Source organism: Podarcis filfolensis (assembly GCF_964270895.1).
Source record: "Podarcis filfolensis genome assembly, chromosome: W".
Lineage (NCBI taxonomy): Eukaryota > Metazoa > Chordata > Lepidosauria > Squamata > Lacertidae > Podarcis > Podarcis filfolensis.
In genome coordinates this window covers 5,067,013-5,094,435 of record NC_139619.1, presented here as the reverse complement: position 1 = coordinate 5,094,435, position 27,423 = coordinate 5,067,013, and the positions used below count along the sequence as shown (strand labels likewise).

Genomic DNA, 27,423 nt, shown 5'->3' with positions numbered 1-27,423 from the left:
AGCAGTGGAGGATCGGGACCAGTTTCCCCACCAGAGCGTAGTGGGGGGGAAGAGTCACATGTGTCAGGGGCAGTGTCTCCTTTAGGCACCTATGAATATCGCGTAATGCCTTTTGGTCTGCAAAATGGCTCCCATACCTTCCAAGCTTTCATGCATCACGTGTTAGCGGGACTCCTCTACAAGAAGTGCGTCTGCTTCCTAGACGACATCCTGATCTTCTCGGAATCGCAGGAGGCTCACGAGAGGGACGTCAAGGAGGTCCTGCAGAGGCTACGGGAGCACAGACTTTACGCCAAATTAGAGAAGTGCCAGTTCGACATGACGGAGGTGGATTTCCTGGGCTACAAGCTGTCCGACAAGGGACTCGCCATGGACAGCACCAAGGTCTGCGCGGTGTTGGACTGGAAGAGCCCGCGCAATCGGAAGGAGGTCCAGAAGTTCGTCGGCTTCGCCAACTTTTATCGCAAGTTCATCAAAGGGTTCGCGAAGGAGACGGCGGCCATCACGGACACCCTCAGCTCCAAGAAGAAGAAGTTCACCTGGACGGACCAGGCGGAGCAGTCCTTTTGGAGACTCAAGCGTCTCTTCGCGTCCGAAGAACAGCTGCTACATGTAAACCCCAGCAGACCAATGAGGGTTGAGACGGATGCCTCGGACAGAGCGGTGGGGGCCGTCCTGTTGCAGCAAGATCCGCAAGGGGAATGGAGGCCGTGCGCTTTCTACTCCAGGAAACTCAGCAAGGCGGAACAGAACTACACCATCTGGGACAGGGAGTTGCTGGCCATTCATGCAGCTTTCAAGGCATGGCGGCACTTCCTCGTTGGAGCCAGGCACACAGTGCAAGTCCGCATGGACCATAAGAACCTGGAGTACTGGCGCACGGCGCGGTTCCTGAACCAGAGACACATTCGCTGGGCGGAGTTCTTTGCGGATTTCGATTTCCGGATAGAATACATCCCGGGAGACAACAACGTCATGGCGGATGCACTATCCAGGAAGCCACAGTATCTCGAGGAAGCGGCGCCGGTGGCGGCCAAGCACATTTTCGCACCGAAAGCGTGGGCGTGCGCTTCAGCTGCCGTGGACCTGGACGCGGTGCGTCGAGCGCTGCAGACAGATTCGTTCGCACAATCCAAGATGGAGGAGGTGCAAAAAGGCACAGCGAAGGACGACGAGTTCCAGATACGAGACGGACTGCTCATCCGCAGAGGGGCTCTCTACGTGCCCGGAGACGACCTCCGCGCGAAAGTCTTGCAGCAGCTACACGACGCGCCCAGCGCTGGGCACTTCGGCAAGGACAAGACGGCGGAATTAGTAACCAGAGACTTTTGGTGGCCCAAGGTGAGGGGAGAAGTCGCGGATTACGTCTCCAGGTGTGACACCTGCCAAAGGGCCAAGCCAGTACACAGGAAGCCGGCGGGTCTACTAGAAACCCTACAGACGCCGCTCGAACCGTGGGAGAGAGTGGCCCTGGACTTTGTCACAGATCTGCCCAGCTCGCGAGGCAAAACAGCGGTGCTCGTGGTCGTAGACATGTTCACCAAGATGGCGCACTTTATTCCGTGCGCGAAGGTGGCCACAGCGGAACAGACCGCCAAGCTGTTCATAGACCACGTGTTCAAAGCTCACGGCTTGCCGCGGCCCATCCTGTCCGACCGGGGTCGCCAATTCGTCTCGAGCTTCTGGCAGAAGCTGCTGGGCATCCTGAACGTCAAGATCAACTTAGCGTCGGCACGACACCCGCAGACCAACGGACAAGCGGAGAGGGTCAACGCCATCATGCAGCAGTACCTGCGATGCTACGCCAATCAACAACCCTCGACCTGGGTGGACTACCTACCGCTGGCCGAGTTTGCCTACAACAACACGAAGCACGGGTCTACAGGAGTGACACCGTTCTTCGCCAATAATGGGCGGCATCCCAGAACTTTCCCGGGGTTAGAGACGAAGGGGGAGGGGGAGCCAAGGGGAGCAGAGCACTTAGCAGCAGAGTTACAGGAGGTCCACGAGCAACTCCGAAGGCAATTGGAACTGGCGAAACATGCCTACAAAGTGCAGGCAGACAAGCACAGGAGGGTCGGGGAGGACATCCAGGTGGGGGACTGGGTCTGGTTAGCAGCCCAGGCAGTGCCGGCCAGGACGCTAGCTAAGAGGAAGCTCAAGCACAAGCAGCTGGGACCTTACCAGGTCGCGGCACAAATCAATCCAGTGGCCTTCCGGTTGACACTCCCGGAGGGCTCCAGAATGCACCCAGTCTTTCATAGGTCAGTGCTCACACCCTACAGGGAACCCCACAGGTTTCAGGCGACAGGGAACGCGCCAGACCCACTTAACGAATCTCCGAAGAGGGAGGGGTCACGGAGGGCGACGCCACTCAACGAGGTCACGGAGATTTTGAACTCGAGGTGGGGGGAAGAGGGGGTGGAATACCTCCTCGTAAGGGAAGGTACCCCAGCCAGCGCTAACAGGTGGGTACCGTGCTATGCCGTGGAGGAGCACTACCTCAAAGACGAGTTCCATGCACTCTTCCCGCACAGACCTATGCCGGCAGAGTATTTCGACGACTGGCTCTTCAAACCCACACTGTCAGCCAGTACGTTCCAGGGTTTATCATCAGCTGAAGAGACGACGCCGGACACTAGCTCCTCGGAGGGGTCTCTCTCGGGGTTTTCCACAGACCGCTCCTATTGGTGGGACACTCAACCGGAGGTGGGGTGGCGCAGGGAGCTGCTGCGGGGACCTTTGCAAGCAGTCTCACCAGAGGTACCCGGGGGAGGGGAGGACATGGACGTGTTGGGGGAGGATCCTGGATTCGAGCACATCAGCAGAGAGATGGAAGCAGAGGAAATCGACGTCGACGAGCCCGTTGTGGTTGGGCCGGATCCAGTGGACCGGCTACACACCAGGGGGGAAGAATGGTATCCCGCACTCACACCCACAGGACTGGAGCACCCGGAACCCACACCCGAAGAGGGGGAGGGGGGAAGGGGGGGCTTCGAGGGGGGGATGGATGTCAGGGAATTAGGAGCAGGAGCACTGGGGAGAGAGGATTGGGAGAGCGAAGGGGAAGAATCCGAGGGCAGCGTAGGGGAGTATGACAGTGGCCCGAGAGATTCCATGAGCTTCTCCAGCGAATCAGAAGATTCCCAGAAGGGGGCTCCGATGGTCAGGGCAAGGGGGGTCCCAGGGGGGACGCACCAGAAACAAGGAGCCAGAGGGGAACCCCAAAGCAGCAGTGGAGGATCGGGACCAGTTTCCCCACCAGAGCGTAGTGGGGGGGAAGAGTCACATGTGTCAGGGGCAGTGTCTCCTCCAGAGAGGGAGTCAGGGCTGACCACGCCTCCAACGGAGGCGAGGTCAGTTGCAGCTAGCCCCCCCGAAGGGGGAAGCAGTGACAGCAGCAGTGGAACGGTCAGGAGGAAAGCTGCTGGCTGGGCCCGCGCGCCAAGTTCAAATGTGCAGGCGCGCGGAACAGCAGGAGACCCGGATGGGGAACCAGCTCCTAAAGCCCGCCGGAGGGAGGGAGAAGGCTCAGGGGAATCAGCGGGAGAAGAGGCTAGAAAGGGCGGAACCCCGGCGGGCAGGCGGACCCAGAGGAGGAAGGAGCAGCGGAGAAGGTGGAGCAAGGCTAGAATCTTAAAATGGTGTCAAGGGGGAGGAGACTCAGACGGAGCATCAGCGGTCTGACACTTTAGACGTGGGGCTGCGCGCTGCGGCTCTTGAAGTGAAACTGAACTTCAATAAAGACTTTTATACTTAACAACGAAGCAGCGTTGGTCCTTTGTGAGCTGGGACCTAGGGTCGCTCTGACAGCGATATTCATAGGTGCCTAAAGGTGTAAACATGGCCGTCTTCCACTCATCGCCCTCCCGCATGAGTATAAGGTTGTACGCCCCTCGTAGATCCAACTTGGTGAAGAGTCGTCCCTTCCTCACCGTCGCGAGCAGGTCGTCGATCTTGGGCATGGGGAATGCTGTGGGCTGTGTCCTGGAATTTATGAGCCTATAATCAACTATGAGTCTGCGTTGGGGCGTGTCCTTCTTCTTCACGAAAAACACGGGACTGCCCCCCACTGCTTTGGATTCTTGGATGAATCCCCGCTTCAAGTTGTGCTCTATGAACTCTCTGAGTTCTTGCAGTTCGTCCTCAGACATGGAATACAGTTTTCCAGTCGGCAGCGTCGCCCCCGGCAGGAGGTCAATCTTGCAGTCGTAAGGCCTGTGGGGAGGCAGCTTATCCGCTTCCCTCTCGCAGAAGACCTCCAAAAACTCCTTGTACTTGTTGGGTACCGCTTGCACCATGCCTAGGTGTAACTGCGGTTCATCCTCCTGCCCCTCGTCCTCCTGGCGAGTCCGGATGCAGTGTTCTGCGCAGTAGGAGGAGCAGAAGGTCAATTGCCGCTGGTACCATGCTAATGCCAGGCTGTGCCTATCCAGCCAACTCATACCCAACACTATGGGCGTGTCCGACAGGTGAGTGACGTTGAAGCTGATGACTTCGCGGTGGTTTCCAATTTGCATCACCATAGGCGGTGTTTGCTGTACCACCTCTCCTCCCAGTAGCTTCCTGCCATCGACCGTGACAACGTTTAGGGGCATCGTGGCTGGCAGGAGTGCTATGCGATGTTGCTTGATGAAGTCCACTCCTACAAAGTCTGCGTTGCTCCCAGAGTCAATGGTAATTGGTACTTCCAGGGTGAGCCCATTGGGCAGCTGGAGCGATGCGGTGAGTTGCACCACTGGTTTGGGTGGGAGGGGGTCTGTGGGCTGTAAAATCTCTGGGGACTTCTTCACTGACTCGCCTGGTTGGGCCCCAGTGGCTCTGTTTCCAACCAGGCTTCTTCTTCCCCCTGCAGCTGTTCTGGCTGCTGACCTGTTCCCTTTACTGTTGCTGAGGCTGCAGTGTGCTTCTGGAGCCTCTGGGGACACTCTTTGGCCATGTGCTGTGCACTGTCGCAGATGTAACACTTCCTGGTCCCTCTAGGAGCTTTCGCCTTTTTTTTTTTTATAATATTTTTATTTTTTCCATATAAACACAACACAACAAACAAACATACAAAGACAAAAACAGAACAAAAAACATGTATCATTTCATATCCTAATTTCATATCCTATCTTCCCCGACTTCCTCATGCCTCCCCTTTCTGTATTCCAAATTCTTATCGATTGTTCAGCAAATCTTCCCTTATTTTAATTTAAATTTAGACTATTCTTCCTTATTCTCCTTGTCTTAACCATTGCTAATAGTAACCATTTACTTTCCAGTCCAACATCATTCTAACTTTCATTAACTTTGTAATATTTCTTTAAATAGTCCTTGAATTTTTTCCATTCTTCTTGCGCTGCCTCTCTTCCCTGGTTTCGGATTCTGCTCGTCATTTCAATCTTCCAATATTTTCCCAATTGCTTCTGCATTTGAGTTCACTTTATTCCCAAGGTCAGTTATACTTTTGGTATTTAAGTCAATTTTCCCAGAGATTTCTTCAATTTTTTTATTTGTTTCAGCAACTTGTACTTTAGTTTCAGCAACTTGCAATTTAGTCTCTGCACCTTGCTTTTTTAATTCCTCCAAGGAGTCATTTATCTTCTCCAATACCTTAGCAAATGATTCTTCTGTAGACATTGCTTTCACTTTTGGCTTTGCAGCAACTATAGTTCCAGAGGCTCCTGTTACAGAAGCCCTTCTTTGCATGAAAGGGTCAATTTTATATTGTCTGCCAGATCTCAAGGTTGTTTCTTGTAAATCCCCTTTCTCTTTACCATCTGCCATAACAAAGTCTTTTAGTCAAGGTCATTCCCAGACTTTAGAGCTCACAAACAAAAGTTCTCAGATTTTAAACTCCACTTGTTGCTGAAACAATTTGTAAATCCTCTAGAGGGCGTAGAGTCAGTTCTATACTTCTCAAAATAATCCCACACTCTTCAGAAAAAAGAATAAAAGTTTCCTAGTCCCTTCCAATTTTTCTTTTCTCTTTCAAGGTGATCCCAATCAATAGTGTCCTATAAGTAACTTTACAGTGCCACAAAAACAGTGTTTCAAGTTGGAGGTAACCAAAGTCAATTTAAGATACTTTTTAGCCTTCTTATAGCAACAGTCCTTAGCCGGTTCCTTTTCTCCGGCAGTCCGATCCCAGGTTAAAGAGCAGCGGTACTTAATCCAATTCTTTTAAATTGGCAGGGAAATACTTTAAAATCTTCTCCCCCCCCCCCTCCTGCCTTCGGGGGGGGGGGAGTTCTTTGCTTTGGTGGTGGATTTCTTAATTCCCGCAAGTTTCCTCTCAAACAGTTACAGCTAGAGTGCCTTTCGCTTTGATCTTGCTACAGAACGGAAAGCAGACTTCCTTTTTAGTGCTTATCCGTCTCGGTGCCCAATTTCTTTATTTTAAAGTCCGAATTATATTTTAGCGGTCAATCCTACTCACGGATAGTTATTCTTTTAATCCAATTTCACGGGAAGAAGTCAGCGCTCTCCGCTAATGGCGACGCGGCTTCGCTTCGCAGGCTGGGTGAAGACGACTCTCAGCACCGCTCCAAAACCCCTCCGCTGATCCGCAGCCTTTAAAAAGGCTATTTCGCAGCGTCGGGGGGGCGCAAAGGTGCCCGCCGAGTCTCCGGTTCACAGGCAACGCGCCTGTGATTTTTAAGGGTCCCCGCTTCGCCGTAGCTGACAGGACCCGAACCCGCGAAGCAGATCTCTCCCGGAGCTCCGGTTGAGATCCGCCATTAAGCGCCGGCGCTAACCGGAAGTCTCTAGGAGCTTTCGCCTTGACTGCTCCCGGTGTTTGGGCTCTGCTGGCAGTCTGAGCCCTGGCACCACCTATCTCCATCGGCTCTTCCCCCCTCCCCAGTGGAGGCGTGGATAGCGCCCGCCCTGTCTCTCTGGGTAGGAAGGGGGTTGTCCTGGCTGGCGTGCTTGCCCTACGTCCTTCCTCCCTGCTCCAAGGGCGTTCTTCCAGGCGCACTCCAATCGCCAGCGCTCTTTGGGCAACTTCTTGGGTGCTTTTGGGTCTTTCTCCTCTTGCCAACTCATCTTTAACGGCCCCATTTAACCCCTCCCAGAACAGGTCTCTGACGGCAATGGAGTCCTTTTCCCAACCCAGCACGTTCACCAAAGCAAAAAAGCGTGAGTGATATTGCCTCACCGTGGCTTTCCCTTGCTGCAGCCCATGCATTTCCCTCCGCGCCACATCCACATCTACCGTTGATTTAAAACAAGCGTCCATAGCTTTGATAAATGCATCGGAATCTTGGAGGGCGGGGTCATTTTCGCGCCACAAATTCCGCAGCCACGCTTTAGCTTCCCCATGCAGATGAGTAATTATGAATCCCACTTTCTCTTCCTCATCTCTAAAGTCTTTCCAAAGCAAATTGAGCGCGTAAACTATGTCGGCTCTAAAGTTAGGGTATTGCTGCAGGTTCCCGTCGAAGTGGGCTACTATGCTGCCCCCCCTCTTCCCGAGGCCAACTCCCTCCGGCTTGGATCCTGGCAGCCCCTCTTTGCCCCAACGTTCCCACCTGGTCTGCAGATCCTGGCAGAGCGCTACTGCTTCTTCTTCTCTTTTCCTGGATGCTGCTACTTCTGCGTAAAGCGTTGTGACTGCTTTTTGCAGTTCTGTCACCTTCTCCTCTGTAGTCATCTTTGCCTATCTTCGTGAGCTCGCAAAACACCAAGTCTTGCCCCTCGCTGCACCAACTCACGCTGCGAGGTTTAATTCTGATTGTTGAGAAGGGTCATACTGTCAGAGCTGCCCAAGGTCCCAGCTCACAAAGGACCAACGCTGCTTTGTTGTTAAATACAAAAGTCTTTATTGAAGTTCAGTTTCACTTCCAGAGCCGCAGCGCGCAGCCCCACGTCTCAAGCTTTAGACCGCAGATGACCCTTCTGAATCTCCTCCCCCTGTACACCAATTTAAGACCCTCGCCTTGCTCCACCTTTTCCGCTGCTCCTTCCTCCTCTGGGTCCGCCTGCCCGCCGGGGTCTCGCCCTTCCTAGCCTCTTCTGACGCTGATTCCCCTGAGCCTTCTCCCTCCCTCCGGCGGGCTTTAGGAGCTGGTTCCCCATACGGGTCTCCTGCTGTCCCGCGCGCCTGTACATTTGAACTTGGCGCGCGCGCCCAGCCAGCAGTTTTCCTCCTAACCGTTTCACTGCTGCTGTCACTGCTTCCCCCTTCGGGTGGGCTAGCTGCAACTGACCTCCCCTCCATTCCCCCACTCTCCGATGGAGGCGTGGTCAGCCCTGACTCACTCTCCCTCCCCTCCGGAGGAGACGCTGGCCCTGACACATGTGACTCTTCCCCCCCACTACGCTCTGGTGGGGAAACTGGTCCCGATCCTCCACTGCTGCTTTGGGGTTCCCCTCTGGCTCCTTGTTTCTGGTGCGTCCCCCCTGGGACCCCCCTTGCCCTGACCATCGGAGCCCCCTTCTGGGAATCTTCTGATTCGCTGGAGAAGCTCATAGAATCTCTCGGGCCACTGTCATACTCCCCTACGCTGCCCTCGGATTCTTCCCCTTCGCTCTCCAATTCCTCTCTCCCCAGTGCTCCTGCTCCTGATTCCCTGACAGTAAGATTTATTGTTTAACAGAAAATAATACCATGTGATTCCCATTAGAGTCTAGCCACATTTTCCTAAGGTTAAAGGGCAAGAGCTAATGGGAAAAGCAGCTGGCCGGGAAAGGGGGGTGTAAACTGAAGAGGTTTCTTTTGAAGCTATTTTTACTGAGTTCCTTTTTTACTTTGCAAAGACCTTTTCTTCTAAAAAGCTGTCTATGTTAATGTATGAGATTTGTTGGCTTAAATGTAAATATGCAAAGGATTTAGAAAGTAAGAAATGTTAGATTCTTATGTTAGATTCTTATTTCATTGATGGTGTGTGAGAATGTGAACCCAAGATCTCTGTTTAGACAAAAATTTAATACCATGAGCCATATGTTTTAGCCATCTATTTTGCAATGGAGGGGAAAGGGGCAAAAGGTGATCTGGTAATTAAGGTGCCTTGTCGAGGCAAATGTAAGATATATGGCTACTTGTCTGCCATTTATGGATAGAAGGAAATATAGCTCTTTGTCTCCCATAAAAGGTAATAGGAAATGGGTGTATCTTTTATGATTGGTTCTAGCAAACAGCCAATAGGAATTTCAACCAGGCTGATTGGACGGAGGCAGCCAAAGGAGGAGCAAGGGGGCTGGGCTGAGGAAATATAAGTGCTGGCCATCAGGGCTGGAGTGGGCAGAGCTTTGGTAACCATATACCACTGTGCCTATCATTTATTTGTCTGACAAATAAATTATTTTAATTTCTCTATTGCTGCGTTGAATATTTCATTCCAGCTAAGTGTTAACCACAAGCAGGGTGCTACACCCCCAAGAGCACAAAAGCAGCAAAGTGGCATGGAAACAGCATCTCGACTCCCTCCCAGGAGCTTTGGCACCGACCTCTCAGGCCTGTGGAGAGTTGGAGCAAGGAGTTTTGCAGGGAGGCTGCTGGTTTTCAAAAGGCCTTTCAAAAGGGTTTCCGGAAGTTTAGAGGGTGTTTGCAGGCTTTTCCAATGCTGTCCCCAATATACGCAATTTCATTTAAACGCACGGTACCTCGGAACGCAACCCCCGTGTAAACGGGGCGTTGCCTGTACCTGATTTGAGCCCGCTACAAGAACATCTAGAGGATAGCAAACCAACTGTTACCTTTTCTAGGAAGCTGTCTTCTCCCTGAAATCAGAGGAGGAAGGCAAGAGCAAAAGACAACCAAGGGTGTTAATGGCACAGGCCCTGAGAAGAGAAAGAAACAGCCCGTTGGCTGAACAGTATCTGGGCAGATGGCAGGGAAATGCACACGGTTCAGTGGCCCTGCGAAAGGGCAGGTGGGAGGACCAGAACCTGGGATGACTCAGTCAAGGCAAACAAAGGGCATGAACAGCACACAGGAAGTGGATGCACAGCTACAGAAGCTGAAGCTGAATGCAGCGGAGGACCCCCGGCCCCCACATTTCTGAGTGGAAGAGCAGCTGTTTTTCAAGCAGGCAAGCAGAGTGGGAAGGGTAGACATCCAGCACAAGGCTTCCAAGGAGGTCCCGAAGCAGCTTGGTAGGTAGCTCCCACTGATGGTGAGGAAATAGTCCTTGCCACGGTCAAGGTGAAGGACAAAGATAGCCTCAATCTTCTCTTCCTTGCTGACGTACACATCCAGGGAAATGTCCACCGTCTCACCTAAAACGGGAAGAGGTCAGGTAGATACACTCTTTGGCAAAGCCAAGTTGGCTTGTCTGTAAATTAAAAGTGAAGACAGTGAAGAATTGAACAGAGGGACACAATGTGAGCCTGCTGGATCAGGCCAATGGCCCATCTAGTACAGCATCCTGTTCTCACAGGTGTATGGAGGAAACCTTAACTTCAAGAATTAGGAAAAGAAGCGACTCAGTTCCCACCCCCACCCCACTTTCCTCTCTAGTCCTCCAAAGCAGCAGCTGCACAGAAGATGGTGACAGGATACTGGGGGGCAAGAGAAAGTGATCCTAACAAAAGAATATAAAAAGGGAAAGCATTTATTTGTCTCCTAAAGGATTTTTGCGCCCCCAATGTAACTTTCTTTTTTAGTTTACATTTCATTGAGTTTTTAAAAGTTTGGCTAGTTCTATATGATCCCCAAGATATTTTTGTGCCTCCACAACATAAAAATACACATTGTTTTAAAAAAGTAATTTTTTGACGGACTGCTCTCACTGGTTCCCTGCGATGCCAAAAGGTGTTTTGGGACCCTCCAGCATTGTTTGGCTTCAATTCATTTGTGTGTGTGTCTTTGTTTAAAGCTGGTCACACACACTTTTACACTTTGGGCTCAGCTGCTTTGACGTATGGCCCTTGGAGGCTTGAGCATGGGGCAATGCAGCCCACAAATGTTAAGCCTCCCCTGCTCTACCAAACTCCCAAGGTTTGATGGAGGAGGGTTGGAAAGAGGAGGAGAAAAGGGGGGATGAAAAGGAAACCAAGGCCTTCCCTAGATGACCCTTGGGGTCCCTTTCCAACTCTACAGTTCTACGATTCCAGAGAGAGACGCGCTGGGCTCCAAGTATCCCTCGCAGGGCTCAGCGCGAAGCCATGGCTTCCAATACTGGCTGTCACTGAGCTTGTGGATAAAGGAGAAGTGGAGGGTGACCTGCCCGTTGTTTGTGATCTGGAACTTCTCCTTCTGCAGCTGCCGGAACTTCACATTCTCAAACGGAAACTGCAGAGCAAAAGGGGGAGAGAGAGAGAGTGCTTGCCTTCAGCAGAGGCAAGGAAACGTGCTCCAGGGGGAAGTTTGTCCTTGGCCCCGGGCTCTCATTTAGGGGACTGCACATGCAACAGGTCCACGTGGGGCTCTCCAGATATTGCTGCACTTGCCACTGGCCATGTTGGCTGGGGATGATGGGAGTTGTAGTCCAGCATCTGGAGGGCACCACGCTGGCTACCCCTGGAGTCTTTGCCTGCGAGGAAGAGGAAGAGGCTGCCGGTTAAGATATACAGTTCAGCCCATGTGGTCTGCCATGCCTGCAGGAGCAGCGTGTACTCAGAAGAGTGGAGAATGGAAGCCTAGGGATTTAACAGAGCCAAAACCTGCCCACTCCTTGCACCGGAAGTCATTTGCCAAAGAGGAGCTCTGTGGAAAGGGGCCTGGTTGTTGGTCAGGGCCTGCCCAGATTCGAGGAGGTGCCACATAGCAGGCAACTAAAAACCCTGAATAGACGATAGCCCTGGCCAGGGCAGGTGTTACCCCTGTGAGGAAGAGGGAGCTGACGGGCTTGTGGTCGCTCCTTTTCAATTCCATGTGGCTTCGGTAGCTGAGCTGATTCACGCTGCCTCCTCTCCAGAGGATTGGCTCACACCATGCTGGCACACGGCACTTCCCACTGCAAGGAGACAGGAGAGACACCAGGACTGTTGGACTGGCTGAGGCAACACACAAGGCTCACACAGTCCAACTTTGGCTCCACACACGGCCTGTGATCTTGACCACGGTCAAGAGCTGGAGATGATGGGGCTTGGGAGTCCAACTTCTGAAGGGGCGGACCTTGCAGGTGTGCAGGCATTTTGCCTCATGGAGAGAGTTGTCAGGAAATCAAAAGCTGCCTTCTACCAGGTCAGAATGAATTTCTGACCTCCCCCAGTTTGGATTCCTACATTGCAGGGGGTTGGACTAGATGACCCTCGTGATCCCTTCCAACCCCACAATTCATTAATTAAGTCTCCTCTGGCTGGCAGCAGCTCTCTGTGGCCCAATCCTTTTTCAGGTGGAGGTGCCTTTCAACTAGAGACTCTGCATACAAAGCATATGGCACACCACCAAATGATGATCCTTCCCCAAAGCAAGGGGCCCTGTTATTCTTGTTCAGACACTATTTTTTCAGTGATCCAACAGACCCTTTCTGGCACCTGAAATGCTGCCCAAAGGAGCCTGCCATTTTCCAGCTTCGTCACTACATGTTCCGCCTGTCCTTTTGATTTCCCCATTACCACAGCAAGAGCAATGAAACTAGCAGGCCTAGGTGGCTTCTGACAGTTGTCAAGAACCACAAGAATATGCCAAATCATGGATGGTGAGGCTCAATTGCTACTAGCCATAATGGCCACAGAACATACTCCACCAAGAGAAGCAGTATGGCTTGGAGGAGGGGAGCGTGCTGTTGCACTCAGGTCCTGTTTGTGGGCTCCCCAAGAGGCATCTCATTGGCCAATGTGAGAACAGGATGCTGGGCCAGATGGACCAATGGCCTGATCCAGCAGGGCTGCTCTCATGCTCTTATGCCCTGGCAGACTCATCTTGAGAGAGCACCAAGTCTAATTCCCAGACTTCCTTGACACAAAGAGGATTCTCATTCAGCCTGCTGCACCTTTCAAGGAACTGCAACACCGCTTATACACGCCATGAAACAGAGGATGCTGGTTATCAGGACAAATGTGGGGAAAAGGAGCCAAAACATTTCCAGAGCAGGGATGGCTTGAGGAAGACAACATATCACAGCCTTGCATTTCACAACTCGCCTAGCAGCCTTTGGCAACCCGGAATTCCATGCAAGCAAAGTGAGCAGGTGAAGGAGAGCTGGATCTCTCTCTTCCTCCGTGGCTTGGTGTCCATTCTGGCTGTAGAGGAAAGGAAATTCGTCCATCCCTCAACTCTAGCCCTCCTCCAACAGCTTGCTTAGCAGAAAGCCATTTGTTACTAGCCTGCTCAGGAGGATGGAAAGGCAGGACACTACTAGCATCTCAGCAAACTAGGAAAAACAAACAAGCCTTGCAGAAGAATGATTGAGAGGACTTACTTACAAAGGCTCAACTATCAAGCAGGATCTGTTTTAGAGTCAAATTTGTACGTCGGGATGAACTTGATCTCTCCCTCTGTGAAATCAGCAAAAGCTGTCTTTTGGGTACGCTGAATGTTTAGCTAAAGCCAAAAAGAAATCGCTTATCAGCAGAGAAGCAAAAGACCCCCTGTTGCCTGACAATGGAGTCTATTAACAGCCACTGTTGTGCTGGAAGACCAAGGTGAAGTACTAGTAGGTTAAAGTTAAAGTTAAAGGTAAAGGGACCCCTGACCATTAGGTCCAGTCGTGACCGACTCTGGGGTTGTGGCACCCATCTCGCTTTATTGGCCGAGGGAGCCGGCATACAGCTTCCGGGTCATGTGGCCAGCATGACTAAGCCGCTTCTGGTGAAACAGAGCAGCACACAGAAACGGCATTTACCTTCCTGCCGGAGCGGTACCTATTGATCTACTTGCACTTTGATGTGCTTTCGAACCGCTAGGTTGGCAGGAGCAGGGACCGAGCAACGGGAGCTCACTCCGTCGCGGGGATTCGAACCGCCAACCTTCTGATCGTCAAGCCTTAGGCTCTGTGGTTTAACCCACAGCGCCACCCGCGTCCCTACTAGTAGGTTAGCCAGGTGGAAAAAAAGCGGTATACCTGCTGAAATCCTATCTTATACACAATTCTTAAAGGTACAGGATGCTTGTGCATTTTTGCCCTATGTCATGTTAAATTACTTTGCTGCATCACACGACAGGAAAATCCTCTAACTCAGGAGTAGCAGACACGTGGCCCTCACAATGCTGCAGAACTACAATTCCCATCATCCCTGATTACTGGCCATGATGGTTGGAGCCAACAGGAACTGCAGCTCAGTAACATCTGGCAGACCACAGGTTAGCCATACCTACAATATGCAATGTTATATGTACCAATAATCCATACAAACTGTTAACAACCACCAGAATACACCCCAACACTAGGAGCAACTGCAAAACCATCCTTTTGCATCCTTTAAAGCCCTAAATGGCCTCAGCCCTGAAAGAGTGTCTCCATCCCCATTGTTCAGCCCAGGCATCAGGGTCCAGCACCGAGGGCCTTCTGGCGGTTTCCTCACTGTGAGAAGCGAAGTTACAGGGAACCAGGCAGAGGGCCTTCTGAGTAGTGGCACCTGCCCTGTGGGAAACCCTCTCGTCAGATGTCAAGGAGATAAGTAACTATTTTTTTTTTTTAATAATTTTTTTATTGGTTTTTCCACACATAATACAAAACAATACAACACAATACATGGACATACAAACATATAAACACGTATACTTTCTTAACCTTTCTTTTCTTGAACCTTCTTTCAGCGACTTCCCCATACCTCCCCTTTCTGCATCCCTGTTATCAATCTTTTCAGCATCCCCTAATTTCAATATAACACTTTCTTTAGATCTTATTTCTCATATCCAATTGTTATTCGCTGCAATTCTATTTTGCATTACCCAAAACATTTTAGCATTCATTAATTTTACAACAGTTCTTAAGATAGATTTTAAATTTCTTCCAATCTTCTTCCACCGTCTCTTTCCCTTGGTCTCGGATTCTGCCGGTCATCTCCGCCAGTCCCATGTAGTCTATTACCTTGGTCTGCCATTCTTCCAGTGTGGGTAGTTCTTGTGTCTTCCAATACTTTGCTAACAGTACTCTTGCTGCTGTTGTAGCGTACATAAAAAACGTCCTATCTTTCCTTGACACCAATTGGCCTACCATGCCCAGGAGAAAGGCTTCTGGTTTCTTCACGAACGTGCATTTAAGCACCTTTTTCATTTCATTATAAATCATTTCCCAGAATACCTTAATCCTTGGGCACGTCCACCAAAGGTGGTAGAAAGTACCTTCAGTTTCCTTACATTTCCAGCATTTATTACTGGGCATATGATAAATTTTTGCAAGCTTGACTGGGGTCATGTACCACCTATAAATCATTTTCATGATGTTCTCTCTCAAGGCATTACATGCCGTGAACTTTATGCCGGTGGTCCATAACTGTTCCCAGTCAGCAAACATAATGTTGTGACCAATGTCTTGTGCCCATTTAATCATAGCTGATTTAACCGTCTCGTCTTGTGTATTCCATTTCAACAGCAAGCTATACATTCTTGACAAATTCTTAGTATTGGGTTCCAATAGCTCTGTTTCTAGTTTTGACTTCTCCACCTGGAAGCCAATTTTCCTGTCCTGTTTGAAAACTTCATTTATCTGATAATAATGAAGCCAATCTCTTACCTTTGACTTCAATTTCTCATAGCTCTGCAGTTTTACTTTTCCCTCCTCCTGTTCTACAATTTCCCAGTACTTTGGCCATTTGGATTCCATATTAAGTTTTTTCACTTCCTTAGCTTCCATTGGTGACAGCCACCTAGGGGTTTTGTTTTCCAACAAATCTTTATATCGAATCCAAACATTGTACAATGCTTTCCTAACCATGTGATTCTTAAAGCCTTGATGAATTTTTACCTTGTCATACCATATATATGCATGCCAGCCGAATCTGTTGTTAAACCCTTCCAAGTCCAAAATGTCTGTGTTTTCAAGAAGCAGCCAACTTTTCAGCCAGCAAAACGCCGCTGATTCATAATACAGCTTTAAGTCCGGCAGGGCAAACCCCCCTCTTTCTTTTGCATCAGTTAATATCTTAAATTTTATTCTGGGCTTTTTGCCCTGCCAGACAAATCTGGATATATCTTTTTGCCACCTCTTGAAACAATCCATTTTGTCTAAAATCTGCAATGTTTGAAACAAAAACAACATTCTAGGCAGGACATTCATCTTAATAACAGCAATTCGGCCTAACAAGGAAAGTCTCAAATTTGACCATACTTCTAGATCTTTCTTAATTTCTGACCAGCATTTCTCATAGTTATCTTTAAATAGGTTCACATTCTTAGATGTCAAATTAATCCCTAGGTATTTCACCTTCTTTGCTACCGTCAAACCAGTTTCACTCTGAAACTTCTCCCTTTCAACAGCTGTTAGGTTTTTATCCAATCAAGGAGATAAGTAACTATACAGCCTTTAGGGACGTTTTTAATGTTTTATGATAGTTTTGCATATGTTGGAAGTCTGAGGCTGCCCCCCTTGCCTTCCTTGCAGCATCCTTCTCAAAGAGCTAAGGCATGACTACGCTCACAGAGCTTAAATCCACCGTAAGGTGCAGCAATCAGGCCTCTGTTTCAACACAAAATACCAATGATCCTTATGCCAAGTGGGAGAAAGGTCGTCAACATGATGAACACACAAACCTTGGAGAGAAAAATGTAAAACAAAAAGCACCAGCAATTTAATTGGACTTAATGGAAGCCTCTGCTGATAAGAACATGTGAGCAACACAGATTTTCCAGACAGATGCAAAACCTAGAGCAGGAAAACTTAGACCTTTAGATATTGCTGGACAGCAGCTATGCTGGGGCTGATGGGAGTCCAACAACATCTGGAGCGTGTGCTGAGCTAGGAAAGCCCTCTAACTGGGAAACTACAGTCCTACTTATTCCAAGGCAACCCTCCAACTTAATTGGGACTTGCTTCTAATTCAGGTTGCACAAACCTGCAACCTTAAAAAGCATTTGTAGAAGTCGCAGTCATCCTATGTTATAGCTACACTTTGCTCCTAACTGCCTGAAAGTGGTTTCTCTAGCCTAGGCTGGGGTATCCCAGACAAAGGAAATAAACAGGGCAAAATCCTAAACCACCACATATAACACAAAGATGTCTCTCACCTGGTCGTAGGTCAGAAGTCTCTGAAGCTGATTTTTAGTGATCAGATGACAATGCTGGAAAAAAGCGAAGCAACCACAGCTACAGGCTAGCTCATGGGGTTGGGGGGCGGGGGGCAGCCTGCTGCCACTTCCTGCAATATGTAGTAAGACTGATAACTAGGATTGGGCAGTATGATCATATTAGGCTAGTGCTCTGTGAACTAGACTGGCTCTTGAACTGCTTCCAGGCCCAATTCAGAGCATCCCATTTGGCCTTTCAAGTGTTTCAAGGTTTGGGAAAAGGGTACCAAAAGAAGGCCCACTTATGTTTGCACTGCCTCTCCACTGACTAGAATCTTTAGCAGGGGCAGCCCTTTCCCAGGGAACTCCTGCTCTTTCAAGTATGGCAGGGCCTTTTCAGTCATGGCACCCTACCTTTCAGAATAATCTCCCAAAGAGGTTCACCTGGCCCCTGCTTTGATGTCCTTTCAGCAAAGACTTTTAGAATTTCCCCTGGTTCTTGAATTCATGGGCAGGGCTCTTGTGGCCCTCCAAACCCTGCTGTAGTACACAGGAACATAGGAAGCTACCTTATATTGAGGCAGACCATTGACCCATCAAGCTCAGGACTGACTACATGGCCTGGCAGCAGCTTTCAGGCAGAGATCATGCCCAGCCCTATCTGCACACACTGGTGACTGAGCCGGGAACCTTCTCCATGCAAAATGGCCGCTCTGCTTTTGCGTTACTGCCCTTAACAAACTGCAACTCCCACCCCGATCACTGGAGAAGTTGCCCACATTTGCTATAATCTAATCTAATACATCTCTGCCACTCGGTTTATCTTGCTCTCTACTGGCTGCTCTAGTAGAAACCTTAGTGGTGCAGCTGCAGCAGCAGCGATCGCCGACACTGCACCCTCCTGGTGTTGCTGAAGTGGAACTCTCATGAGCCCCAGTCAGCAAGGCCAATTCTTAGCAATTATGGGAATTTTGGTCTATCAACATTTGGAGAGCACTATGCTGCCTGCCATAAAGAAGGCTGATCACCGAAGAATTGATGCTTTTGAATTCTGGTGCTGGAGGAGACTCTTGAGAGTCCCATGGACTGCAAGAAGATCAAACCTATCCATTCTGAAGGAAATCAGCCCTGAGTGCTCACTGGAAGGACAGATCGTGAAGCTGAGGCTCCAAGACTTTGGCCACCTCATGAGAAGAGAAGACTCCCTGGAAAAGACTCTGATGTTGGGAAAGATGGAGGGCACAAGGAGAAGGGGACGACAGAGGATGAGATGGTGGGACAGTGTTCTCGAAGCTACCAGCATGAGTTTGACCAAACTGCGGGAGGCAGTGGAAGACAGGAGGGCCTGGCGTGCTCTGGTCCATGGGGTCATGAAGAGGCGGACACGACTAAACGACTAAACAACAACAAATGCTGCCTACCCTGAGCTACACACAGGCAGGAAAGTTACAGAAACGTGACTCAATTTGCTTCTCCAGATAGCGGAGACCAACAAGTTACATCAGCCAAGGCTCTCTCCCTCCAAGCCCTCGAAACGCACTCGTGTTTCATGATTGTCAGCCGCGGCAGACCCTGGTCAGGGGGCAGGAAGCTCATCTGGGCACAGATATCCTTGTAATCCTGGTTTCGGCGCCCAAAGTCTTCCACGTGGGCAGCAAGGTGGGAATTGATGATGCAGAAGCTGGTATTGTTGCAGACAAGCCTCACGGCCACACACCCCTTGTTACCCTGCAGGGGCGGAGCAAAGATGGCTGTTAGTGAGCAAGCAGGAAAGAGGGGGAAACTGGTTGGCAGAGATTAGAAAAACAGATAGACAGACAAAAAGATAGACGGGGGGAATTCCGCTGTCAGAGTCTACTCCCCATCTTCCCCATGATGCCTGTGCCCACTGTCTCCCTCATCACTTCCTTGATGCGGCTGAGCTGGTCCTTCCTGACAAAGATGAGCACCAGCTGCACCTAGAAGATGCAAGGTACTGGGATGTCTACCAGCTCTGTTCATTGCTTGCTGTCCTGGGCCGGCTGGATGCAGATAGGAGTGGCAGGTGGCACCAACTGGGGATCCCCCAAGGGAAGAAGGCTCAGAGCCAGGGAACTGGTGGGGGGTCGTCCGAGGGAGAAGAGGGAGCAGACTGTGAGCAAGAGGAGGTGTTGGAAACTGAAGAGGCAGGAGGGCAGGAAGATTCTGTGGCAAACAGCAGTCCAGAATCCGAGGCAGAAGTGGAGGCTGGAGGCGGGGGTCAAGAGGCAGAGATCAGGCAGGCTGCTGAAGAAGCCAGGGGGTCTCCCCATCCTGCTGTGATCAGCTCCCCTCCCTGCTGGTCTCCCAGAACACAGAGAAATTAAGAGGAGGGAGCAAAGATAGGCAAGGTGTCAGAGTCTCAGGTTGCTTGGGAAGGACCAGGGGGAGGAGGAGACTTCAGAGAGTGGTGGAAGGGTAGCAACCTTCAGCCTTCACAACTACCTCACTGGGGCAAGACCTGTTGGGAAAGGTTTCTGTGATCACGAGGCCTGCACGGTTTGGGTTTCTTTGAATAAAGAATGTTGGCTTCTTTTGAATAAAACACCACTGACACCAGGTGTTTTTTCTTGCTGACCTCCTCCTCCTCCTCCTCCTCACTCCAGCTCCTGACAGCTGTCTGGCTGCTGAAGAAATGGGTGGGGTTGGACTTACTTTCTTGTACTTGGATTTGGAACGCAAATCCTTTTCCAATGGTGTAATCTGGGGAACCGGGTTCACGTCTCCGCTCCTCCACATGCAGCTGCTGGGTGACCTTGGGCCAATCACACTTCTTTGAAGTCTCTCAGCCCCACTCACCTCAAAGAGTGTTTGTTGTGGGGGAGGAAGGGAAAGGAGATTGTTAGCCGCTTTGAGACTCCTGAAGGGGAGTGAAAGACGGGATATCAAATACAAACTCTTCTTCTTCCACAGCTGTCAGCCACTCTTGCTCCTTTGTCGAGTCCAAGTAGAAGAAAGCCTCTGTGCTCAGGTCCAGCTCCTGGAACTGAATGCCCAAGTGCCAAAGAGAAGGATGTGGAACTGCAGGAATAGGACTCCAATCGGAACAGACGTGCTGGTTAAATATGCAAAGGCAACAGGAGTGTGCAAGGGCAGGCAAGATCAGGACCAAGAACAAACAAGTAATACCAGCCACTTCTTCCTCAGCTTAGCTATTCGGGGCCCCAAAGGAGCTTTGCTAATGAAAGAGAAAAAGCTTTTTCCTTGTATTTTTTAAGATGTGCCAGCCAGCCTGATATCTAAGCACTATCCCAGTAGCCACAGGCAACCAGAAATTCTTTGAAGGCAAGTGAGTTGGTTGGTCTCTCCCTTCTTCCTTCACCTGGCAACCTGGTTTCCAGGCTGGCTTTCCGGGAGCAGAAAACCACCTCTCAGATCTGCTGTGCCAAGCTTGTTTGCTAGAAGATTACCCCGTAACACCCTTGTCCTCTTTGCAAACCTCCTAAATGGCTAGCCTTCTGTGTTTCCATGCTGGCCATGAAGGAATGGGCATTCCCCACTCTGAAAACAGCACAGAAATGCTGTCTAGTAAAGGGGTAAAAAGAGCAAGCTAAACAGCCTCTGTAAAACAGATTGTTTCTATTCATGACAGTAGGAGGGCAGTTATCTGCAACACTGTATTCAGTACTGTTCGTGCCTGCAAAGCTTTCGGGACAGAAATACTCCAACCCTTCCAACCAGTGCCCCCTAACTTCCAGCTGAAACCAGGTACCTTTTTCATACCACAAATGTTCTTCAGTGGTGAACCATGGCATCTCAAATTCCAGGGGAGCCCTGTACGATGCCAAAATTCAGTGCCCCACGCCTCTCAACGTCTATTCAACATCATAGTTGTGGTGTCCCCTGTGGGGCCCGCAAGGCTTCACGCCAGTGTGACCAAACCAGTTGCACTCCCCTAAATCCATCTAAATGTTATGGGGGGGAATTGTCCCACTTAAGTTGCACTTTATAGCTCAAGAGGGCCCCTCTGGCTGATAATAATATAGTAGCACAGGGGACGCATCACAGAACAACTTGCAAAGCAAAATGACATGTAATTGGTCCACCACAATTGCAAGATTATTGCATCCTTCAGGAATGGTGTGTCCAGCTCCATCTTAGTCATCATCCAGGCACGCTGTGGAGCTGCATGGATGAGAGATGGGCATCTTCGGCCAGTCAGGGGTGAAGAGCTGGCAAGATCCCCTGTACTGAGCAGAAAAGCAAACTCTTTGGCCTCCGAGATCTCTCCCAACTCTCAGCAGCCCTCACTGTGAGCCATACTAGAGGAATTTTGTCCTGCTTTTGCTGAGCTACAACACAGGAGCGCACCCCCAGGGGGCCATGATGTGGGAACCCTGGCAAAGCATTGCAGAGCAACTGAGAAAGCAGAATGATGTTTGCGTGGACAGTCCATTAGAAAGCTGCACTATTATTGCATCGATAGCACATTGCAGAATACGGCCCCCCTACAGGCAAAAACATCCGCTTGGAGTCACAGTAGCTTTCATTTCGGAGGTTATGGTTTTAAATCTTCCTATTTATTTATTTATTTATTCAAAATTATTGATTTATTTCATAAAATTTATACACACCAGATTGTAAGAAACATCAAAGCCGTTTACAGAAAGATAAAACCATAAAATCAGGAAAAACCTACAGTACATTAAACGCTGAAGAAGTGAATACCAGAATAGATCAGAACTCACTCCCAAGGTAAGGGGAAGAGACATGGCTAAGATGGCAGGACAGCTTACTCTATCCCAGTAGCCACAGGCAACCAGAAATTCTTTGAAGGCAAGTGAGTTGGTTGATGTCTTCATTCTTCCTTCACCTGGCAACCTGGTTTCCAGGCTGGCTTTCCGGGAGCAGAAAACCACCTCTCAGATCTGCTGTGCCAAGCTTGTTTGCTAGAAGATTACCCCGTAACATCCTTGCCCTCTTTGCAAACCTCCTAAATGGCTAACCTTCTGTGTTTCCATGCTGGCCATGAAGGAATGGGCATTCCCCACTCTGAAAACAGCACAGAAATACAGCCTTTCTAGTAAAGGGGTAAAAAGAGCAAGCTAAACAGCCTCTGTAAAACAGTAGCATCTGAAGCTGCTAACCACATACTGATAAACATATCATAAAAGCAGACATGAAAAACAAATGGCCACTGGGTACTACTAACAGTCTGTCCATTCCATCTAGTCCATCAACCTGGTAATCTTATGTCCGAGGCTCTTAAGTCCTTTCCATGTCCCTTCTGCAGATCTTCTTCTTGTTTATACCTGCACTTTACCTTGTCTTTTGTTGGTCTCTTTCTTAGTTTCTTTCCTTTCTCATTGAGGAGTAGGTCTCGGGGAGACTCCAAGCCGAAAATATCTCCATCTCCCCTCAGCAGATCAGCCCATTCCCCACAGTCCCATTCCCCACAGTCAGCAGTGTAGTCCAGAAAGTATTTAAAAGCATGTTTCAAAGTCCCTCCAAAATTAAGAGCCCCCACAACTCCAGACCCCCCCCCCCGGCCCACTCCAGATTCAATCTTCAAGAACAGTGGCTTATGCTCCTGCAGGGCCTCTGGTCTCTCCATTGTGTTACTTGAGGTTCGACAGCAACCTCCTCCATTGTCTTCTGCATTTGCACTTGCCCTGTCAAAACAGGTTCCTGGGTTGGTTCCTGAATGGTTTCTATATAAGTATTCGCTGTTTGTCCAAAGTTTTTGACTGCAACAGTCATCAAATCCATCTTCTCATGCATCTGGTCCAACAAAGCACTTGTCTTGCAAAAAGCAAGCACCAAAACTTCTTCTAAACACATTTTTATTCAAGGTCAGAGTCTGATCCCACGATCCTAATCTCCACAGCTGTGAAATCCCCAGATCGACTCCAGCAACAATTTAACAAGCTCCCTCTAGAGGAGACAATTTCTATTTGTATCCATCTTTTGAAAGCAGGTCCAACAAAAGAAAATTACTTTCATTTTTCAATTTTTTTGTTTCTTTAAGATGCAAAAGGCAACATTGGAAGCAATTTGTTTCTCTTCATTAGCTATCTGTCAAAAAACGTTCCATTCACAGTCAATGAACTTCCCAAAAAAATTCTGTCTCTGACACCCCGTTCCCAGGTTTGAGACGGTGGAAATTTATCTTTCTTAACTCTCTCTCCTGCAGTCTTGAACAATCAAAATCCCCCCTCTTTTCTCCTGCTTCCAAGAGGGGTTTTGGTGGTTAAAACCGAAGGAAATTTAGACCTTTATATACGACTTTCCAGGCTTTAGCTTGCACAATTTTTGCTTTAGTCTATTTACAAAAGCGGAAGGCGGACTTCCTGTTTAGAACCTTCCCGCTTCAGTGCCAAATTAAAATGTTTCTTAATCCAATTTTCCATTCTACAAATGGGTACTTGTTTAGAGTCCAATTGTCCACAGGAAAAAGTCAGCGCTCTCCGGCAACGACTGTGCGGCTTCACTCCGTAAAAATAGCGGTCGATTCAAAACACCGCGCCGCTCACCCCACGTCGCATCGGATCCCCGAAAAAGGGGTTTCCCTGCGAGTAGGGGAGGCGCTCCTGGTGTCAGCCGAATCCCACGTTCCCAGGCTTCCTCCACCTGGGATTTTTAAAGGGTCTCTGGCTTTGCTGCGGCGGCAAGACCCGATTTTCGCGGAGCGGGTTCCTCTCGGTCAGAGGAACTCCGCCATTGCCGATGGCGCTAACCCGGAAGTCCTCTGGTCAGGGGTCCCTTTACCTTGACCTTACTACTAACAGTACGAGGAAATAACCAAAGCAAAAACTCAAAAACCTTGTGTGAAGTAGTAAGCTTAGCATTATAAGGATGACCCACACCAAGTGTTGGGGGGGGGGGTCACACCTCCCTGTCCTCCAGCACAGCTTTTAGGAGGAGTTCCAAAGGTTTTGCTTCAGTTTTGGATTAACTGCATCTTGTCACAATGTCTGAAGCTGCACAATCCGCTTCATTTGAACCATGGCTCATTGAAACAAGCCAACTTCCAATCGTGGGTTTACAAAGCTGGTAAAATGAACCACCATAGGATCTGGACACACCAAACTGTGGTTAATTTAAAATCCAAGTGGAAGCTTCCCAATAGGCTTGGGGTGGGGGAGAGGTGTGCAAACCTGGAGGAGAGGCTGCCGTCCTGCTCATAATATGAAGCCACGGTTCAGTATGTGGCACCAAGGAAAATTGCCCACCACAACTAATACTTTCCATTACCCACCCATGTGGCCTGAGTGAACAGGACAGACTTTGCCTGGCACCCAACAATAAAGCTGTCATGTAGATGTCGCCTTCTCCAGCCCCAACTCTGATACAGGTTCCACTGGTCTTTGCATGGTGTTTGCACTTTTGCATGATCTGACCTGAAATTCTGGGTGTTGACATATTCCTTCTCTCTATTGGCGAGGACGTGCTTGATGAGTCCCTCTCTCTGTCCGGACTGCGTATGTGTGGAAGGCACAAAGAGCTGGCGCATAGTGTGGGTCATTGGGGTTGCTTCTTGCTCATGCTCTCCTTGTCACGGATACGCCTCAGGGAGATGAGAACAGAACTCAAGTAGTCCTTAAAAGCAATGAGGCAGGAGGGCACAGTACACCTCTAAGGCAACTTACAGCCTGCTTGGTGGCAGCGGTGGGGGTGGAGGCCCTCAGCGGGCACTCATTTGCTGATTCTGCAGGTTTCTTTCCTTCTCCATGAAGTTATCCTCGAATCCCATAATTCCCAAGAGAGGAAAAGACTTCTGAGCTTAGAGAGGCTTCAGAACCGTTTGGGGAAGTTTCGGGAAAGGAACTTAGAAAATACTTAACTGCAGGAAAATGTTCCTGCCTCCCCACAGCACCACATTTGTCGGACAATTGCCTCTCAGCTTATCCACATTTAGGAAGGATTGTGGAGGCAACAGGTCCTCCCCTCAAGGCCTTTTCCTCTAAAGGAGGTAGACTGGTCTTCTCCAATCCTCTGGCCACTGCTGAGTTTTCCAAACTTACTGGCATATTGCGTGTAGCACCTTAACAACATCATCTTTAACAAAATTTAATAGTTCAAGTGGAATATCATCACTTCCACTGGCCTTGTTATTAGCAGTGCTTTCTAAGGCCCATTTGACTTTGCTCTCCAGGATGTCAGGCTCAAGGTCAGCAAGCACACTACCTGGGGTGTATGAGACATCCATATCTTTCTGGTATAATCCCTCTGTGTATACTTGCCACCTCTTCTTGATGTCTTCTGCTTCTGTTAGGTTCTTTCCACCTTTGTCCTTTATTATGGTAATCTTTGTACGAAATGTTCCTTTCATAGCTCCAGTTTTCTTGAACAGATCTCTGGTTCTTCCCATTCTGTTGTTTTCCTCTATTTCTTTGCATTGCTCGTTTAAGATGGCCCTCTTGTCTCTCCTTGCTATTTTTTGGAAATCTGCATTCAATTTCCTGTATCTTTCACTATCTCCCTCGCATTTTGCTTGCCTTCTCCAAGTCCACCTTTCCTTTTGAAGCAAAATGTCATTGAAATAGGGGAGAAATGCCCTGCATGAAGTCTTGGGTTTGCAATTTGGGGAGAGGGAAGACTGTCTTCGGCGCTGGGGAGCGGGCAGGCTGGTGAGGCCCCCTAGATCTAGAGGCCCTAGGCTTCTGCCTACTTAGCCTATACATAAATCCAGCCCTGCCTATGTCACAGTGACCACAGGCCCATCGATCACGTGCAAGGCATTCTGCGTGTTTGGAAGGAGCCTCCTGTTCTGGGCCAGGTGGAAGAGTGACTCCGCCAGATGGTTGAAAGGGGAGGAATGCCCATCCTCATGTGCTGCAGCAGAAGACTGGGTGGTGGGGTCGAAGCTGATCCCGGGGAACACGTGAGGAGTCAAGGCTTCCCGCATGAAGGCCTCGCTTCCCCTAGAAGTCCCTTCCTCCTGGTCTGTGTTCGCTTTCTTCTTCAGGTACAGAGCCAGCATGTTCTGGATGGTGCACCTGCTTTCGGGGGAGAGCTTGTCGAACTGGTCCACACTAGAAGAATAGCCATGAGACGGGTGAGACTCCTGCAAGGCGTCCCCAAAGTCAGGGGAACATAAGCGCATTTGAAGAGCCTTGCTGGGTCAGGCCAAGGCCCATTCAGTCCGATATCCTGTTGGCATATTGGTTCCTTCCAGATGCCCGGTTTTGTCGATTCATGATTGTTTCTATTCATGACAGTAGGACGGCAGTTATCTGCAAAACTGTATTCAGTACTGTTCGTGCCTGCAAAGCTTTCGGGACAGACATACTCCGACACTTCCAACCAGTGCCCCCTAACTTCCAGCTGAAACCAGGTACCTTTTTCATACCACAAATGTGTTGGGATACTGCCAGGGAGACAAAGTCCATCATGACTCCACAAGCCGTCTCCGGACGTCCATCGACCTCCCGTAGAAATGCAGTATCAATCAATTAGCAACATGAGCTCCAGAAATAGCTTGCCACATTCCAGAGCTGATGCACGCTCTATCAGCAGATAATGCACAGCGAAAGATGCACTCAGGAGAGCATTATTTACAAGTTTATTCAGCGTTGGTCAGAACAAAGAAAAAACATGACTGCCTGCTTCAGTGTCTCAGGCACAGAGAGAGAAACGAAAGCAAAGACACAACAGAAACATCCTGTGAACAGGAAATATGCAGGCTGTGACGCAAACATCCTGCTCCCTTTTAAGGTGGAACGGAAATATCCTAACATCCTCCCCCTTTCCGTGTAACCTGTAGTACCTGTTGTTCAACCTAATTGCAACCTCTGTACATAAACCTTAAGTTGTTCTGTGTTAACAACCTTAGACAACAGATCAGCAGGAATTTCATTTCCTGCCATGTAGGACACCTGAATGAGTCCTTTCTGAATACACTCTCTTGCACGATGTAGCTTAATCTGCAAGTACTTGGTTCTTTGCTTGCAACTCTCTGAGTTCAGCAAAGCCAAACAGGATCTATTGTCTTGATACACTTGTATAGGACATTTCACAGAAACTGTGATGTCCTTAAACAGTTGCATCAACCATTCACAATCCATGAGTGAAAATGACAGAGCATTGAGTTCTGCTTCACAGGAACTTAGGCTTACTTTCGTCTGCTTTTTGCACAGCCAGTCAAACAGACAGTGGTTGTACATGTAGCATACTCCAGAAGTGCTTGTACCATCCGTGGTGTCACTTCCAAAACTAGCATCTGCAAAGATTTCAAGACCTCCAGTCTTCTGACTGGTGAACCTCAGCCTGTAGTGCAAAGTCCCTTTCAAATAGCGGGCTATGCGCTTCAGAGCTTTCCAATCCTGAACAGTAGAATTATTAGCATGTCTGCTAAGCAGGTTAGTGCTTACAGCTATGTCAGGTCTTGAACATCTAGCAATGAAATTCAGCTTGCCTAGAATGCA

At 49.4% G+C, this 27,423-nt stretch overlaps 1 protein-coding gene across 1 annotated transcript in view; it reads right to left on the bottom strand.

The window, feature by feature from the left end:
- LOC310753753 (inositol polyphosphate 5-phosphatase OCRL-like) overlaps window positions 1-27,423 on the bottom strand; it is a gene marked incomplete at both ends in the record, with an annotated part of 332,356 nt that overhangs the window by 270,755 nt on the left and 34,178 nt on the right. The window contains 6 exon segments of the mRNA XM_083595097.1: window positions 10,041-10,198; window positions 11,048-11,206; window positions 11,759-11,882; window positions 13,311-13,414; window positions 17,039-17,092; window positions 18,539-18,789. Of these exon segments, the coding sequence (XP_083451223.1) occupies window positions 10,041-10,198; window positions 11,048-11,206; window positions 11,759-11,882; window positions 13,311-13,414; window positions 17,039-17,092; window positions 18,539-18,789 (850 nt within the window).